Below are 15649 nucleotides of genomic sequence, written 5' to 3' on the forward strand. Positions count from 1 at the left end.
GGCACAGGCCTTTAATCCCAGCACTCAGGAGGCAGAGGCAGGGGGATTTCTGTGAGTTCGAGGCCAGCCTGATCTACAAAGCAAATCCAGGACAATCAGGGCTACACAGAGAGATCCTGTCTCAGAAACACAGAAGAAAAACGGGGGGGGGGGGGAGGGGGAAAGGAGGGGAGGGTGGAAGAAAGAGGAGGAGGAGAAGGAGAAAATGTAAAGACAGCTGGTTATAATGGTGCATGCCTTTAACCCCAGCCCTCAGACAGACGCCCAACCTAAATACTAAATAAGTAACACAGACCTAGCACAGCATGTACAAGAGTTCAGTGCTCAAAAACAACCACACAGAAGCAAAAGCAGAGCAGCAGTCTAAGAGACAAGGACTTCCTAAAGGACCAACCACAGAGATGAGCTTGCATGACTTTAAACATAAACAATAAACATGAGCATACATGCAGTAAAAATCAGGGGAAGCTATGAAAAGGAAGGCTTTGAGGGCTGGGGAGATGGCTCAGTGGTTAAGAGCACTGACTGCACTTCCCGAGGTCCTGAGTTCAATTCCCAGCAACCACATGGTGGCTCACAACCATCTGTAATGTGATCTAATGTCCTCTCCTGGTATGCGGGTATATATGCAGGCAGAACACTGTATACATAATAAGTAAATAAATTAAAAAAAAAAAAAAGAAGGCTTTAAGTAAAAACTATCATGATACCTGAGGTACATTATGTTTTCCATACTTCCAAAACTTATTCTGTGATAAAAGTGATTTAAATTTGTCCTCCAGAGAATCAAGCTCATTGTTAGGTAAGAAGCAAAGCAATCTCTTCAGTGCCAATAAGGAGCATGTCACAACCCGATGGAATTTAGCCTCTCTCTCTTCCTCTGGCACAGTTCTGGGTTCGAAAAATAAATAAGTGGGTTAGATTGCAAAGAAGCCAAACCACATATCTGACAGCTTTTAATTAAAATGGCTATTATTATTATTATTTCTGTATCTTTCCCCTTCTGCAAACTCCTTTCAAAATACAAACACACACAGAATGTTTTGTCACATTTATTTACTATGTGTGTCTATGCTCCTATGCCATGGTATGTGTGCACACTTGTGCGTGCGTGTGTGTGTGTGTGTGTGTGTGTGTGTGTGTTTGTGTGAGTGTGTGTGTGTGGAGAGAGAGAGAGAGAGGGAGGGCTGGAAGTCAGAGGACAAACGAGAGAGAGAGAGCACGCAAGAGAGAGAGCACGCACGGGTGCGCAGGCAGGCAGAGGACAAACTGGACTGTGGGGGCCTCTCCCTCCACCATGCAGGTCCTAGCAACTGAACTCAGGCTGTGAGGACTGATAGCAAGTGCACTTACCTACTGGGCCGGTCGGCTGGCCTACAGAATTTTAAACACACATTTTGCAACTAATACAAAATGAAAGCAAATGCGTAGCTAACAGGATGGAGTAAATGAACAAGCAAAATGTTCTCTCAGTAACATGTACTACCTAGGAATGGGGCTAAGGCATCTAACTACTTTCCTTCATGCAGTTTTTAGACGTTTGATTACAATGTAATGGTAAAGGTAAATAAAATATTTGTACTTTTGACAGAACTATGTAATAACATCTTCAAGTATACCTTCATAGAGTTCCTGACTGCCAAAAGGTTAATAAAACAAACAAAAAACAAAGTCAGGAGGTGGTGGCTCATGCCTTTAACCCCAATACTCAGGAAGCAGAAGCAGGTGGATATGAGTTTGAGGGCAGTCTGGTCTACAGAGTGGGTTCTAGGACAACCAGGGCTACAAAGAGAAACCCTGTCTTGAAAAACTAAAATAAGGGGGCTGGAGAGATGGCTCAGTGGTTAAGAGTGCTGCCTGCTCTTCCAAAGGTCCTGAGTTCAATTCCCAGCAACCACATGGTGGCTCATAACCATCTGTAATGTGATATGGCACCCTCTTCTGGCTTGCAGGAGTACATGCAAGCAGAGCACTGTATACATAATAATAAATAAATCTTTAAAAAAAAAAAAAAAAAAAAAAAAAAAAAACTAAAATAAAAGTAAAATTCATTCAAATAAAATTACATATGTATCTCAGAAAATTCAAATTTAACAGCCAAAATTCAAGCAGGCACTATGTAGCATATTCTAAAATAATTTCACCCACATTTAGGATTCTTTCTCAAAATATGTCATACTGAAATTACACATGGCTACCAACCAAGTAAGTGCCTAGGGAGTTTCTTAGAAACAATGTGACTTACTGAGGGTCACTGAGTGTATCAGGAGTTTCTTTTAGAAGATGATCCTGTAGGACCTGAAGGAGAAAACCACCAAAGCCATGAGATGTTATGGACCTGTCAATGGTGATCAGATATAGAGAAAATTCATGTTCTAAAAATTCCCATACCGTCAACTGCCTATAAGCCATTTCAGACATCAAAACTAACAGGTGGGAATTTTGCCCCTTTTTTTCTTCCTATCTATCTCCTACACTGGCTGCTACTGTGGTAAAGACAGGGTACTGTAAAGCAGCTCCAATTCCCATCAAGGGAAATTCTCCACTAAACACCTGCAGCCACTGCCATTCATAGTCCCTACAACAGTCAGGGGGCAGCTGTGGAGTCGGTGCTCTCTCGCTGCCTTTATGAGGGTTGTAAGGAACAAGCTCAGGCACTCAGGCTCACACGGTGAGAGCACTGCACTGGACCCACAGAGCCATATTGCTAGCACCGCTATACTTTTTCAGGTTACAGAAACTTTTTATGGTGATTATGTCTGAGGAGAGAGACACAGTTTACTTCTTGGCACACTTCACAAGAGCAGGTAAAAGAGCTACCACTGCATGCCTGCGTGCTTTAGACACCGTAGACATACAGGTACAGAGTGATTCCAAAAACTCACACTTGTAATTTCTTCCTTACAGAACGCTATGGCTTCAGGTTGCTTGCTTGGAGGGAAAGCAGCCTCGAATGCATCCTTCGCTGCAAGTGCAGCCGGTGGATATGTATCACACTGAGCCATTAACCAATATCCCATTACACTTTTTAAATACGGAGCTAAGTGCTTCTTTACTTTAAGGATAAGTTTTTCAAAAGCTTGCTGCGTAGCTTCTCGTACCCGGCGATCATGATCCTATTGAAAACAGAAATATGGTTTAAAAACAAATATTAATATTTGTAAATATTCTACAATGACTCACAATAAGAAATCATCTATGTATATAATCAAACTAATATTAACTTTTGACAGGCTAGAGTAATAACTCAGTAGGGCATCAGTATGTTCTCCATTAAAAATGCACTGAATTAGGTGGGCATGGTGGCACACGCCTATAGTCCCAGCACTCAGGGAAGCAGAGGCAGGTTGATCAATGTGAGTTCAAAGCCAACCTGGTCTACAAAGTGAGTCCAAGAAAGCCAAGACTACACAGAGAAACCCTGTCTGCAGAGGGAGAATTAGGGGAGTCGTGAATTTAATTACAAGCCATAAAAAGAAAAACAAAAGAAAGAAAAAGAAAAAATGCTTTGAAATACTGAGGATTTAGCATTTCTTTACTGGCAATCATGTGAAATAATTTTTTCCTGTCCTCCATTTCCAATGAGATTATATCTAAGATAGGTTCAAAGACTTGGTAACTATACGAAATTCATTCTCAAATGTAACTATACGAAATTCATTCTCAAGTACAGAAGGGAAACCCTCCCCAGAAATGAATCATTTAAGCAGAAACAGGCTCATAAACACTAATGCTTACAAGGGAAATTTTACAGAAGATTCTTGGCCAGTATGGAAGAACTCCTTTCACAGCTTCTGTGTCTCTCTCAGTGCACATAGTTCCAAACTCTTGCATTGCCTAAAAATAATTGACATTATCAAGGATTAGCAAATGTAACACTGCCTGACAATTTTCTTTCTTTTGTTCTGGAAGCTTAATCCATTTTACTTAAAAGGAGAATGCATTATTTCTGTCTGTTAGACAAAGAAACATTAAAAAAAAAAATTCTTCCAAAATCCACTACAGAAGAAACATAACCATTGACGTTTAGACTTTACCATAAACAAATAAAACAAAGCCAAGTGGTGGCACATGCCTTTAATCCCAGCACTTGGGAAGCAGAGGCAGGCAGATCACTAAGTTCAAGGCTAGCCTGGTCTACAGAGTAAGTTCCAGGATAGACAGGGCTACACAGAGAAACCCTGTCTCCTAAAAACCTAAACAGACACAAACAATCAATGAATAATAAAAGGGTAGGACTGAGCCAAGCATGTCATCAGCTACCTGGAGGCTGAGGAAGACCACTTATGCCTAGAAATCTTAGACTAGCTTAGCAATAACACAACGCTGCAACTCAAAAATTAAAAAAAAAAAAAAAAAAAATAGTGAAGAGATGGCTCAGCAGTTAAGAGCACCAGTTTCTCTTCAAGTAACCCAGGTTCAGTTCCAGGCACCAACATGACGACTCACAGCCGTAACTCCAGTTCCAGAAGATCCAAAAACTTCTCTTGGCTTCTTGGGCATACACATGTACATGGCACCCAAGCATTCAGGCAGAATACTTATATACTTACAGACATACATACATACATACATACATACACACACACACACACAGACACACACCACACATACATACATACATACACACACACACACACACACACATACATACATACATACAAATAAGAGCCAGGCATGGTGGCTCACACCTATAGGAAGATTACCACAAATTTAAAGACAGCCTAGTCTACATAGTTACAGAACAGCAAGGGCAAAACTCTAAAAATAACTGAAAATTTTTTAAAAATTATATTCCCCTACCATGAATAATTACATATCCAATATTCCAAAATGTGGCTCAAAATGTTTCAGAGCAACAAATTTATAACCCAAAACATAAGTGAAAACTAAATTTATGTGTCAAAAAAATTACAACTGTAAAAGAACTAATGATAAATTACTGCACAGTTTTCTTTACATCAAACATACCTAACATTTATTCTAACAAAACTATGGAATTGTTTTTAAGAAAACTTGCCTTTAATTTTGTCGTGACATCTTTTTTGGAAAGTTTTCGCAGCACCATTCGGAAGTCAGCATCTACGAGACTGTCTATGTCCTCAGCTCCTTGAATAGCAGGAACATAGCCGAGGTCACTGTGAGATGTTCCAAAGCCAATGAATCCAGGCACTGTTCCCTGCTCTTTGGCAAGGAGTTCTGCAGCTCGGCCACTGTTGGAAGGCTGATAAGGAAGAAAAATAGAGGGGGAAAAAAATCAAGACATTCACACACATACATTAATTAAAAATACATTTTTTTAAAAGATAATACCGTTTTGAACCTCAGTCAGTATATTGACTAATATGTTCAACATAAAAATCTGCTAGTTCTAAATGTTAGGAGATCTGTTGTTAAAGAAAAAACAAATATCTGAATTATAGAAAGAAAATCTAGTCACTATCAATTAAGGAAAGAAGCAGGTGAATCTTTGAGTTTGAGGCCAACCTGACATACAGAAAGAGTTCTAGGACATTCAGGGCTACAGAGAGAAAAACCTGTCTCAGAAACCAAACAAAAAACACGAAGTCCTACTACTAAACCAGTGAAGACTGCACTGAGAACTAAAGTGTCGAGTTGACTTGACAGTGATAACTAGAGCAAGAGAAAAGTGTATCAAATCCCCAGCCTCCCACTTACAACAATTTCCTTAAATGTGCAAATGGTATCTTTTATTCAATGTCTACTGTGGATATAAAATACAATTACTATTGTGATTTTTGCAGGTTAGATACTTATACCATAGTTAAATTAAAATTACAAACCTAAGGGCCAAACAAAATGGCACAGGAAGTAAAGGTACCTTACACCAAGCCTGAGAACCTCAGTTACATCCTAGGACCCACACAGTGAAAGGAGAGAACTGATTGGCCTCTCATCTCCACACAACTGCACATACGCAGGCATGCTCATGTACATAAACAAATAAATATTTTAAGCACTTTTTAAAAAAAGAGCTGACAATGGTAGCACACATCTGTAATCCCAGCACTGGGAGGCAGAGGCAAGTGGATGCTGTGAGTTCAAGGACAGCCTGGTCTACAAAACGAGTCCCAGACAACCAAGGCTACACAAAGAAACCCTGTCTCAAAAAACCAAAACAACTAAATAAAAAGAACATTGGACAAGCTAGAAGAACACTAACAGCACTCAGGAGGCAGAGGCAGGCAGATTGCTGTGAGTTTGAGGCCAGCCTTATCTACAAAAGTGAGTCCAGGACAGCCAGGGCTGTTACACAGAGAAACCAAGTCTCAAAAAACAAACAAACAAACAAAAAGTTCACGAGCTTGAGGCCAGTTTGGGCTACATACATAAGAAGCCTCAAGTCAGGCTGTACTACATAGCAAAAACCCTATCTCAAGACAAAACCCCCACCAAAAAACCAGACATGTATCTATGATCTACAAATATATATGGCACCCAGCACTATTTTCTATTGAACAAATGTTACTTTTATGTTCAAATCCAGGCCCAGTAAGAATGTTTCTAGGGTAAAAGCACTTGCTGTACAAGCCGTCAGAAGACTGGGCTTCCACTCTAGGAACAACATAAAGAGAAAGACAGAGTGGACTCCAGGAGCTGTCCTCTGACCACGCCACACCCAACAAGCAACATTCTACAACTAACTTCAAGCCCTAACTCTGAAGTTTCTGGGCCCCACAAAGTCAAGCAAATAAACTTCTCTAAGCTTGTTAGATCATCTGTTTTGTTTGTTTTTTGGTTGTTCAAGACAGGGTTTCTCTCAGTCAGTCAGTAACCTTGACTGTCCTGGACTCACTTTGTACACCAGGCTGGCCTTGAACTCAGAGATCCACTTGCCTCTGCCTCCTCCATGCTGGGGTTACAGCTGTGCGCCACCATGCCCAGCTTGTTGTAAGAGCAATCAATTCACTCTGAGGCATTTGCAATTATCAAAAGTAAGTTTTTAAACAACTATAGTAATAATAACTGATCCCAGAAAGAATCATCTAAGGGTGCAAAAAATCTTTAGGGATAAGTATATTAAATTTCAGACTATAATACATATTCTTACCCAATGGTCAACAGTAAGCAAATGTCAATAATAAGAAAAAGAAATACAAAAAACAAAAAACCCAGCCTGGTCTATAGAACTAGTTCCAGAACAGCCAGGGATACACACGCAGAGAAGTCCTATCTGGAAAGGGGGTGGGGGGGAATGTGCATTTCTAGTGTGATATACTGAGAATGGCATTCTGGTCAAAAATAGCTTAACTTGAATTGATATAAGAAAACTAACAGATAAGTCTAAACAAATCAAAGCAACAGCAACTCTTCCTGGTTCTTATGACATAAAAGACAGGTTCATCTAAGGGGCAGGAAACAAGAGACCGTTTAAATCAAAAGCCTTAAATGGCTGCCAAAGGAAATAAGTGATACTTAGCTGAGTCATAAAAGCTTTAAGGGTGTGGTGGCACACGCCTTTAATCCCAGTACTCAGGGGGCAGAGGCAGGCAGACCTTTGTGAGTTGGGAGGCCAGCCTGGTCTACAAAGAGAGTTCCAGGACAGCCAGGGCTATTACACAAAGAAACCCTGTCTCAAAAAAAAAAAAAAAAGTTATTATAAATCCTTTCAACACCCTTAATCCCAGCACTCAGGTGGCTAAGGCAGACACCTCTCTATGAGTGTAACTAGCTAGGGCTAGTCAAAGTAGTAGTAGTAATAACAACAACAAACAACAAAATTTAAAATAAACATGTTAGTAGAAATTATAAGTCTAAACATTATATTTGGGTATTCCACCATGGTTAAAGCTTTGCATATGTTATATGAAAAATGGTATTGTGTTTAGAATATATAAAGTGGAGAATTTGGTTGTTAATTACTGAAATCAACTCTCCTGAGGGTATCAAAAAATGTATCATTGAGAGAGGAAAATGAAATCTGAACAAATATTAACAGATGATTACTGGGAGTAAATATGGGGATTTCTGGGCTTGGCACACATCTTTAATTCCAATACCCCCAAGGCAAGTGGAAAGTAGGTCTCTGTGAGTCCCTGGTCATCTGCATAGATGAATTACAGGCCAGGCAGAGAGCTACACAGTGAAACATTCTTTAAACAAAAAGAAAAGAAACTGCGAACTGTAAACAATTCTACTAACTGTGCCCCTTCAGTTATTAAAGTTTTTGTGCTGTGACAATTACACAAGCATGCAACAAAAGCAGTTAACATAGCAACGTTAATACCGCAATTCTGATACTGAAATCACTAACGTTAACTCAGAAATGGCGGAAGAGTTCTATAAAACCGAACAGTGTGTGGGTCAGTGTGTGTGTGTGTGTGTGTGTGTGTGTGTGTGTGTGTGTGTGTGTGTGTGTTCCATTACGATAACTGCAGCAGAAAAACATCTGCCTTTACAATGCTTATAAAAGCATTTTAGTAAATTACATGGCACACAGTGTTGTCAGCACAGAAAATAGCTACATTAAGATGGGGCTGATACAATCGGAAGGGTGCACTGAGGTGTCACCTAACATATGGGCATCCGGAGCCTGCCAAGCCAGGCCAGGCCAAGACGCGGGGAGCTCGGGATGGCCAAGATGAGGCAGAAGAGCGAGGTGAGCTGGAGGCCAGAGACCCAATGGGAGACACCGATCTGACAGCAGGCTTTCCACGTACAGGCTCGGGCCTCGGCAGGGAGGGACCTGGAAAGCTACACTACACTTCCGTGCAAATGAAGCTCACACTCGCCTCTTCCTACCGCTCCTACACAACCTCGGCCACCTGGGCAGGTACCACCCGGGTGGGTTGCACGCTGACACCGTTTCCCAGCGACACCTCCTTGTGCGCGCTCCTTACACGCACAGCTCCAACGTGAACCGTCGTTTGGGTCCTAACTCCTCAACTTGCCCACCCGTGGGGATTCACACTAGGAGAGGTCACCCGACTCCCTCACGGCCCTCTGGACACCCGGGCCGCGCCGCAGGGACTGCCATGCCGGGCCTCACCCTCAGGTTCCCCTTGGTCCGCTGCTTATTCTTCCCGCCCATGGTCGCGGTGGCGGCCGCGTTCTCAGTCTGCAGGGCCGAAGTTGACACCGCCGGGCCACAACTTCCGGGCCCTCGCACCGGAAGGGAACTCATAATAGAAACTTCCCACCACCCACCCGGCCCTTTGGCTTCCCGCTTCCTGCTTCCGCTCCCGCCTCCCCATCGGGACTTTGACCATCTGCTGCTTGAAACGTAACAAAGAAAGCCACGCCTGCGTGAGTGGCATCACTGAGGGCCAATCAGAAGCCAACATTGAACCCCAGGCGCCAAATCCTGTCCTAGGTATTTGCAGCATGTAGACTTCCTTTATCGTGTGTGGGAATTTGACTTCAGCTATATCCTCGCACAAGCTAGCAATAGAATGATATGGCAGCAACTGGGCTAAAAACTGGTAGAAGTGAGCCGGGCGTGGTGGCGCATGCCTTTAATCCCAGCACTCGGGAGGCAGAGGCAGGCGGATCGCTGTGAGTTCGAGGCCAGCCTGGTCTACAAAGTGAGTCCAGGATGGCCAAGGCTACACAGAGAAACCCTGTCTCGAAAAACCCAAAAAAAAAAAAAAAAAAAAAAAAAAAAAAAAAAAAACTGGTAGAAGTAAACAAAGTGATGCGAACATCGGCATGAAAAACAGACTCTCAGACCCATGACTAGAGAATCACATTCTGCATTTAAGAAGAGTCCTAATCGTACTAAAATTTGGATACTGGTTTATGCTATATTCTTTGTAGCTCTCCCCCCCCTTTTCCATACTAACGTGCGGCAGGAGTTAGGTATCGGGAAAGAGCCCATAGTAAGTTGGAGGGGTCAAACTGACAACATATGACAGATCTTTATAGCATCAAATTTCGGGTGCCGATCAATGAGAGAGTACTTATCTAACATGCTGAAAGGTCTGCTTAAATCTCTTACCCTCAAAATTCTCTAAGAATTTAATGAGCATCAAAAAACTATCAGTAAGCTACTAAGCGTCTTGATGTAATAAGATAGAAGTATTCAAGATCTATTAAGTATTCTTGCAAAGAAGTCTAAAACCGATTCTAGCAGAGCTTCAGATCTAATAATTTACAGAATAAGAGCATATAAAATGACACTGGCACGACCAAATAATTTTTTTTTAAATGGTTCCACAAATAAATATATTGGCAAGCTGGGCGCGGTGGCACATGTCTGTAATCCCAGCATTCAGGGAGGCAGAGTCAGGTGGATCTCTGTGAGTGAAGCCAATCTGGTCTACAAAGCCAGTCCAGAACAGCCAAGGCTGCACAGAGAAACCTTGTTTCAAAAAGTGAAAAATAAAAAAAATAAACAAATGGTAAGTATCTTGGCAGGGGTTGGGGAGAAAATTATATTTTTTAAAACCTAAGACAGAACTTGTAAACAATGTGTGGTTCTTGCTTGAATCAAATTATGTGCTATTAGAGGAATGTGAACTTAGATTAGATTGTTTTAATTTTAAAGGTTTATTTTATTTCAAATTGTGTTGTGGGGGCGGGGGACAGGGTACAGATGCCCATGGAGGCCAGAAAAAGGCATTGTATCTCTTGGAGCTGAAGTGTCCAGCCTCTGTGAGTCACCTGACACAGGTGTTAGGGACCCAACTTGAGTGCTCTGCAGCAAGGGTTCTTAACTCTTTAAATTTTCTCACTGCATTCAAGCACTTAGAACAGTGGCATCTCAAACATCATCGGGAAAACTAGTTGCTGTTGTATAAAATAAGTATCTATTGCATGTCTCACTCCAAAATGTTAAGCATGAAGCCATCAGAGCTCGAGTTCAAGGGTTTGGAAAGGTTCAGTGGTTAAGGACCTCACTGCTCTTCCAGAAAACCCAAATTAGGTTTCTAGCATCCTTATCAGGTGGCTGATAACCACAATGCATAAACCCAGCTTTGGGGGACCCAACAACCTTTTCTGACCTCCACAGGTACCCACACACCTAAATATAAAAATAAATATATTTGTCATCATGAAGCCATAGATATTGCAAAGGGATACAAATGTATGCCCTGAAAGTACGAAGAAATATGAGAGTGCGGTACACTTTCAGGGGAGGGCTCAGACCATCAAAAAGCAAGACTGTAATCATTGAAAATAAAGGCGTGGAGACTCTGAAAAAGTTTTATTTCCTTTTTTTTAAGTTTTATTTCTTAAACTGGACAGTAACATTATGGCCATGCACTGTATTCTTATTATTACTTTTCTTATATATTGTAAATATTTCAAGATAAAATCAGGATTAGGGCATGCAAGATGGCTCAGTAGGTAAAGGTAATTGCCTCAAAATCTGATAATCTGAGTTCAATTGCCAGTCCTGAAAGCGAGAATTGCCTTCTGCAAGTTGAGCTCTGCCCTCCACGTGTGTTATGGAACATACATGTGTGCGCGTGTGCATGTGCGCACGCATATATACACACAGAGAGAAAATAAATGTATGAAAGTAAAAATATGTGTTGGGCACTAATGGTGCACACCTATAATCTCAGCACTTGGATGGCAAACACAGGCTGTTCTCTTGAGTTTAAGGCCAGCCTGGTGTATACAGTGAGCTCCCAGGACAGCCAGAACTACATAGTGAGACTCTGTGTGTATGTGTGTGTGTGTGTGTTGTGTGTGTGTATGTGTGTGTGTGTGTGTGTGTGTGTGTGTGTGTGTGTGTCAAGATCTTCATCCAAATCCTCAAAAAATTAAAACATATATTTTAAAAAATCTTGGTGGGGGGAGCCACTGTGCAATAATTCCAGCACTGGGGAAGGTAGAGGCAGGCAGATCTCTGTGAGTTCAAGGCCAGGCTGGTCTTAAAAAATGAGTCCAGGACAGCCAAGGCTATACAGAAAAATCTTGTCTCAAAAAAACCAAAAAACAAACAACAACAATAAATCTTGGGGATTAGAGAGATGGCTCAGTGGTTAAGAGCACTGGCTATTCCTCTAGAGGTCTTGAGTTCAATCCCCAACAACCACATGATGACTCACAACCATCTGTAATGAGATCTGTTGCCCTCTTCTGTCATGCAGGTGTACATGCAGATAGAGTACTCTTATTCATAAAATAAATATTTTTTTTAATCTTGGAAGTCGGGCATGGTGGCACATGCGTTTAATCCCAGCTGTTGAGGTTTGTTCCTTTTAGAATAACTATAGCCATTTTTGTTTCAGGTCCAGCAGCCACATCATCTCAGGTTGTTGAAGAATCTCTGTACAAGGTCAGGTTGCCCATAAACTATGTTTCTGTTCTGTGAGAAACTCTGTGGCCTTGTGGCAGGCTCCGGCTACCAGACATACCTTCAAGGTTGGCTGGAAGTGTTTGTCTAGTTAACAAAAATAATTTGAGTCAGAGCCGTGCATCAAGTTCCGCGGTCTGCCCTCGCCCCCCATAGGAGCTAACTGAAGTTTTGCCTTCATAATCTAACTCTGGGAAGTACTCAAGGTTGCAGTTCAGCTCCCAAGTCTGAACCAGCTCCCAGATCATGATCAGTCTTGGGGTGTGCATTCAATAAGCCATCAGTATCTAACTGAGCTTGATCTCTGAGTGGTTTATATGGCTCCCTCTGGACCCTAACAACATTAACAACACTTGGGAGGTAGAGGAAGCGAATCTCTGTGAGTTTGAGACCAGCCTGTTCTACCAAGTGAGTTAAGGACAGCCAGGACTACACAAAGAAACCCTGTCTCAAAAAAACCATTATATCCATTGGAGCCAGGGAGTGATAGTACATGCCTTTAATCCTAGCAGTTGGGAGGCAAGAGGCAGGCAGATCTCTAAGTCCTGAGCTTGAGGCTAGCCTAGTCTATAGGACAGCCAGGGCTACACAGAGAAACCCTGTCCTGAAAAAAATAATAATTAAACATTTAAAATCCTCATACACTGCCCCCCCACTATGGCAAGTAGTTTAGAGGATTGATTTCTGCCCTGTCCCAGGTTTTAACTAAGGCTATTTTAAAATATATCAGGTGTCTGTGTCTTGATTGATTGCTTGTGGATTATACTGATGTAATAATAATAGGTATAGGCCAGATGATAAACGTTATTAGGCCGTACTGGTAAGTCAAAAACAACACACGCTAGAAGTCAAATGAATAAAAACAGAGTTTAGCAGGGGAGGGTAGTGGTAGGGTACCACTTGGTAGAGTGCTTCCCTAGCATTCGTTCATAAAGCCTGAACTTGATTCCCCACAGAGTAAACCAGATGTGCCCGACACACCCCTCCAATATCGGTGTCGAAGACACGGAGGTTAAAGAGAGCTTTGCATACTTAGTGAGTTCAAGGGCAGCCTGGGCTACATGAAAATTTGTCTCAAAAAATAAAGGCATAGGCAGAAGAACTGCTCCCTTAATCCCCCTCCACATATACTCCCATACTTCCTGGAGAGCGGGCCCTTCCAGATAGCACAGCAAAGACCTGCCACAAGCCAAGCAGGGAAAGTGAGATGTCACATCCTAGAGTAACTGGGGTCATTGTTCTTCTAGATGCTTTTTATCCAGAAATGCCCTCGGGGCTTTCCAAACATGCGTCTCAGGCAGAAATACAAGAACACGTGATCTCTTTTAGTCTATTTAGGTGGCATGAGCCAACCTTGAATCCATTTCCCCCTAACACAACACTTGCTCCCTCCATAATGGACTCTTAAAAAGGAGAAGTTCATTTCTCCCCAGCAAGGCTGAAACTCTATTTCAGACCGTACACGCGCGCGCGCAGAAAGCACGCGCACACAAAATTCTTCTGCCTGTCTAACACCCTAGAGACCACTGAAAGAACCCAGTATGTATGTAGACGGTGCGGGGGGGGGGGGTTATGAGGAGTGGTGCTAATACTATCGGAAAGATAATTTGACGGGTCACCTCTCTCTTAAGCCCCTTATTCTCCTCCCGCACTCTGAAACCTAGCAGGATATTAAGCTTTTCATATATTATGCTGGCAAAGCAATATTTAACGCTGGTGATATGGTACACTAGAAAATTTTAAAGCATTTTGATGTTGTGTTTCTCATCTTTTTTATGATGGGCTATAGAGGAAGATAAACATGTTTTTGTTTTAATCCCAAGTATGGGATGGGGAACAGACTTGTGAGAGAGCAGGTGATGGTTATCCATTAAGAAGTTGAACCACTTCATGGGAGGACGGCAGTGTTGGTTGTTGCCAGCTGAAAAACAACCTTGAACACACTGAGAGATGTACAGATGAGCCCAAAACAAGAGGCTGGGCTTGGTTCCACCAAGAAGAGTTACTGAAGTGCTCGCTCTCTTTGGTCTGACTTTGCAGCTGGGAGTCTCCTGCCTAGATCAAACTGACATCAAGCCCAGGGCTGCCTGAACTCCCAATGACAAATAACATGGTCCTGAGCTCCAGCAAGCCCAGAAAGCCTCAACATGGTGATTGCAGGGTGCCTGAGCAGTGGGGAGGTAACATGGTGGGTCTTTCCCAGAGCTCAGGGGTAAGCAGTGACCAGATGAAGCCACTGATAAGGTCCCTTACAGTCCTAATCACTCCCTGGACTGGTTGTCGATGGGCTCTGCATAACTTTCACCATGGAGGCTGCATCTGTGCAAAGCATTTGCAACCGGGAATTGTGTGTATAGAAACATCCTGGGCAGGATGCCAAACTCAGAGCGCCCTAATTTCTCTATTATCTTCCACGAGTTCTACCTTTAGCATTTAACACTTACGTCCATTTAGAGTTGTGCTTTAAAATAATAACATTAATGAGAACTGTAATACGCTGACCAGGCAGGCAGCAAGACGCTCCTCCCTTGAAACTACAGCTAGAAAAAGGAAGGAAAGTTTTGTCTGTCTTACTACATGTTTGTTTCTGACTGGCTTTAAATGCATGAATTTACTACATTGTATATAAATTGCTTATAAATTATTGGTTATTGAGTATGGCTAAAAATTCCTAACATTTGTAACAAAAAGTTAACTTTAGCCCATAAGTTAGGGTTAAAGCCATTCTGAACAGCAAATAATATAAGCCAACTAAAGAAACAGGTCTCATGCTGAGTGTGGTGGTGCACGCCTTTAATTCCCCCCCCCCCCCACTTGGGAGGCAGAGGCAGGCAGAGCACTGTGAGTTTGAGGCGAGCCTGGTCTACAAAATGAGTCCAGGACAGGCAAGGCTACACAGAGAGACCCTGTCTCAAAAACAACAACAACAAAAACCCAAGTTTACGGCAGCAGCGATCTTCCAGTAACTCACGAAAATGACAAACACAAAAGGAGAGAGGAGGAGCACTCACTATATGTTCTCCAGGCCTTTTAGGAAGCATGGAACTAACTGTTCCTTTGGCCACATACATGCGAATCTACAAAAAGGGTGATATCGTGGACATCAAGGGAATGGGCACTGTCCGAAAAGGAACGCCCATCAGTGGTACCACGGCAAAACCGGAAGAGTCTACAACGTCACTCAGCATGCTGTGAGCATCATTGTGAAAAAGCAGGTTAATGGAAAGATTCTCGCCAAGAGGACCAAAGTGCGCGTTGAACACATCAAGCACTCTAAGAGCAGGGCAGCTTCCGGAAGCGCGTGAGGGGAAAGGACCAGAAGAAGAAGGAAGCCAGGGAGAAGGGCACCCGGATCCAGCTGAAGCGCCAGCGCGCGCCACC

At 42.5% G+C, this 15649-nt stretch overlaps 1 protein-coding gene across 1 annotated transcript in view; it reads right to left on the reverse strand.

Annotated features, from left to right (window-relative positions):
- Window positions 1-9052, reverse strand: part of Ltn1 (listerin E3 ubiquitin protein ligase 1) — a 48639-nt gene extending 39587 nt beyond the window's left edge. Inside the window, exons 1-7 of the mRNA XM_051150375.1 lie at window positions 8959-9052; window positions 6491-6576; window positions 5021-5224; window positions 3739-3837; window positions 2886-3116; window positions 2246-2298; window positions 711-891 (exon numbers count right to left, since the gene is read on the reverse strand). Of these exons, the coding sequence (XP_051006332.1) occupies window positions 711-891; window positions 2246-2298; window positions 2886-3116; window positions 3739-3837; window positions 5021-5224; window positions 6491-6576; window positions 8959-9052 (948 nt within the window). The remainder of the gene's footprint in view (window positions 1-710; window positions 892-2245; window positions 2299-2885; window positions 3117-3738; window positions 3838-5020; window positions 5225-6490; window positions 6577-8958) is intronic.
- Between the last annotated feature and the right edge of the window lie 6597 nt (window positions 9053-15649).

The sequence above is a fragment of the Acomys russatus genome, chromosome 8 (assembly GCF_903995435.1).
Source record: "Acomys russatus chromosome 8, mAcoRus1.1, whole genome shotgun sequence".
Lineage (NCBI taxonomy): Eukaryota > Metazoa > Chordata > Mammalia > Rodentia > Muridae > Acomys > Acomys russatus.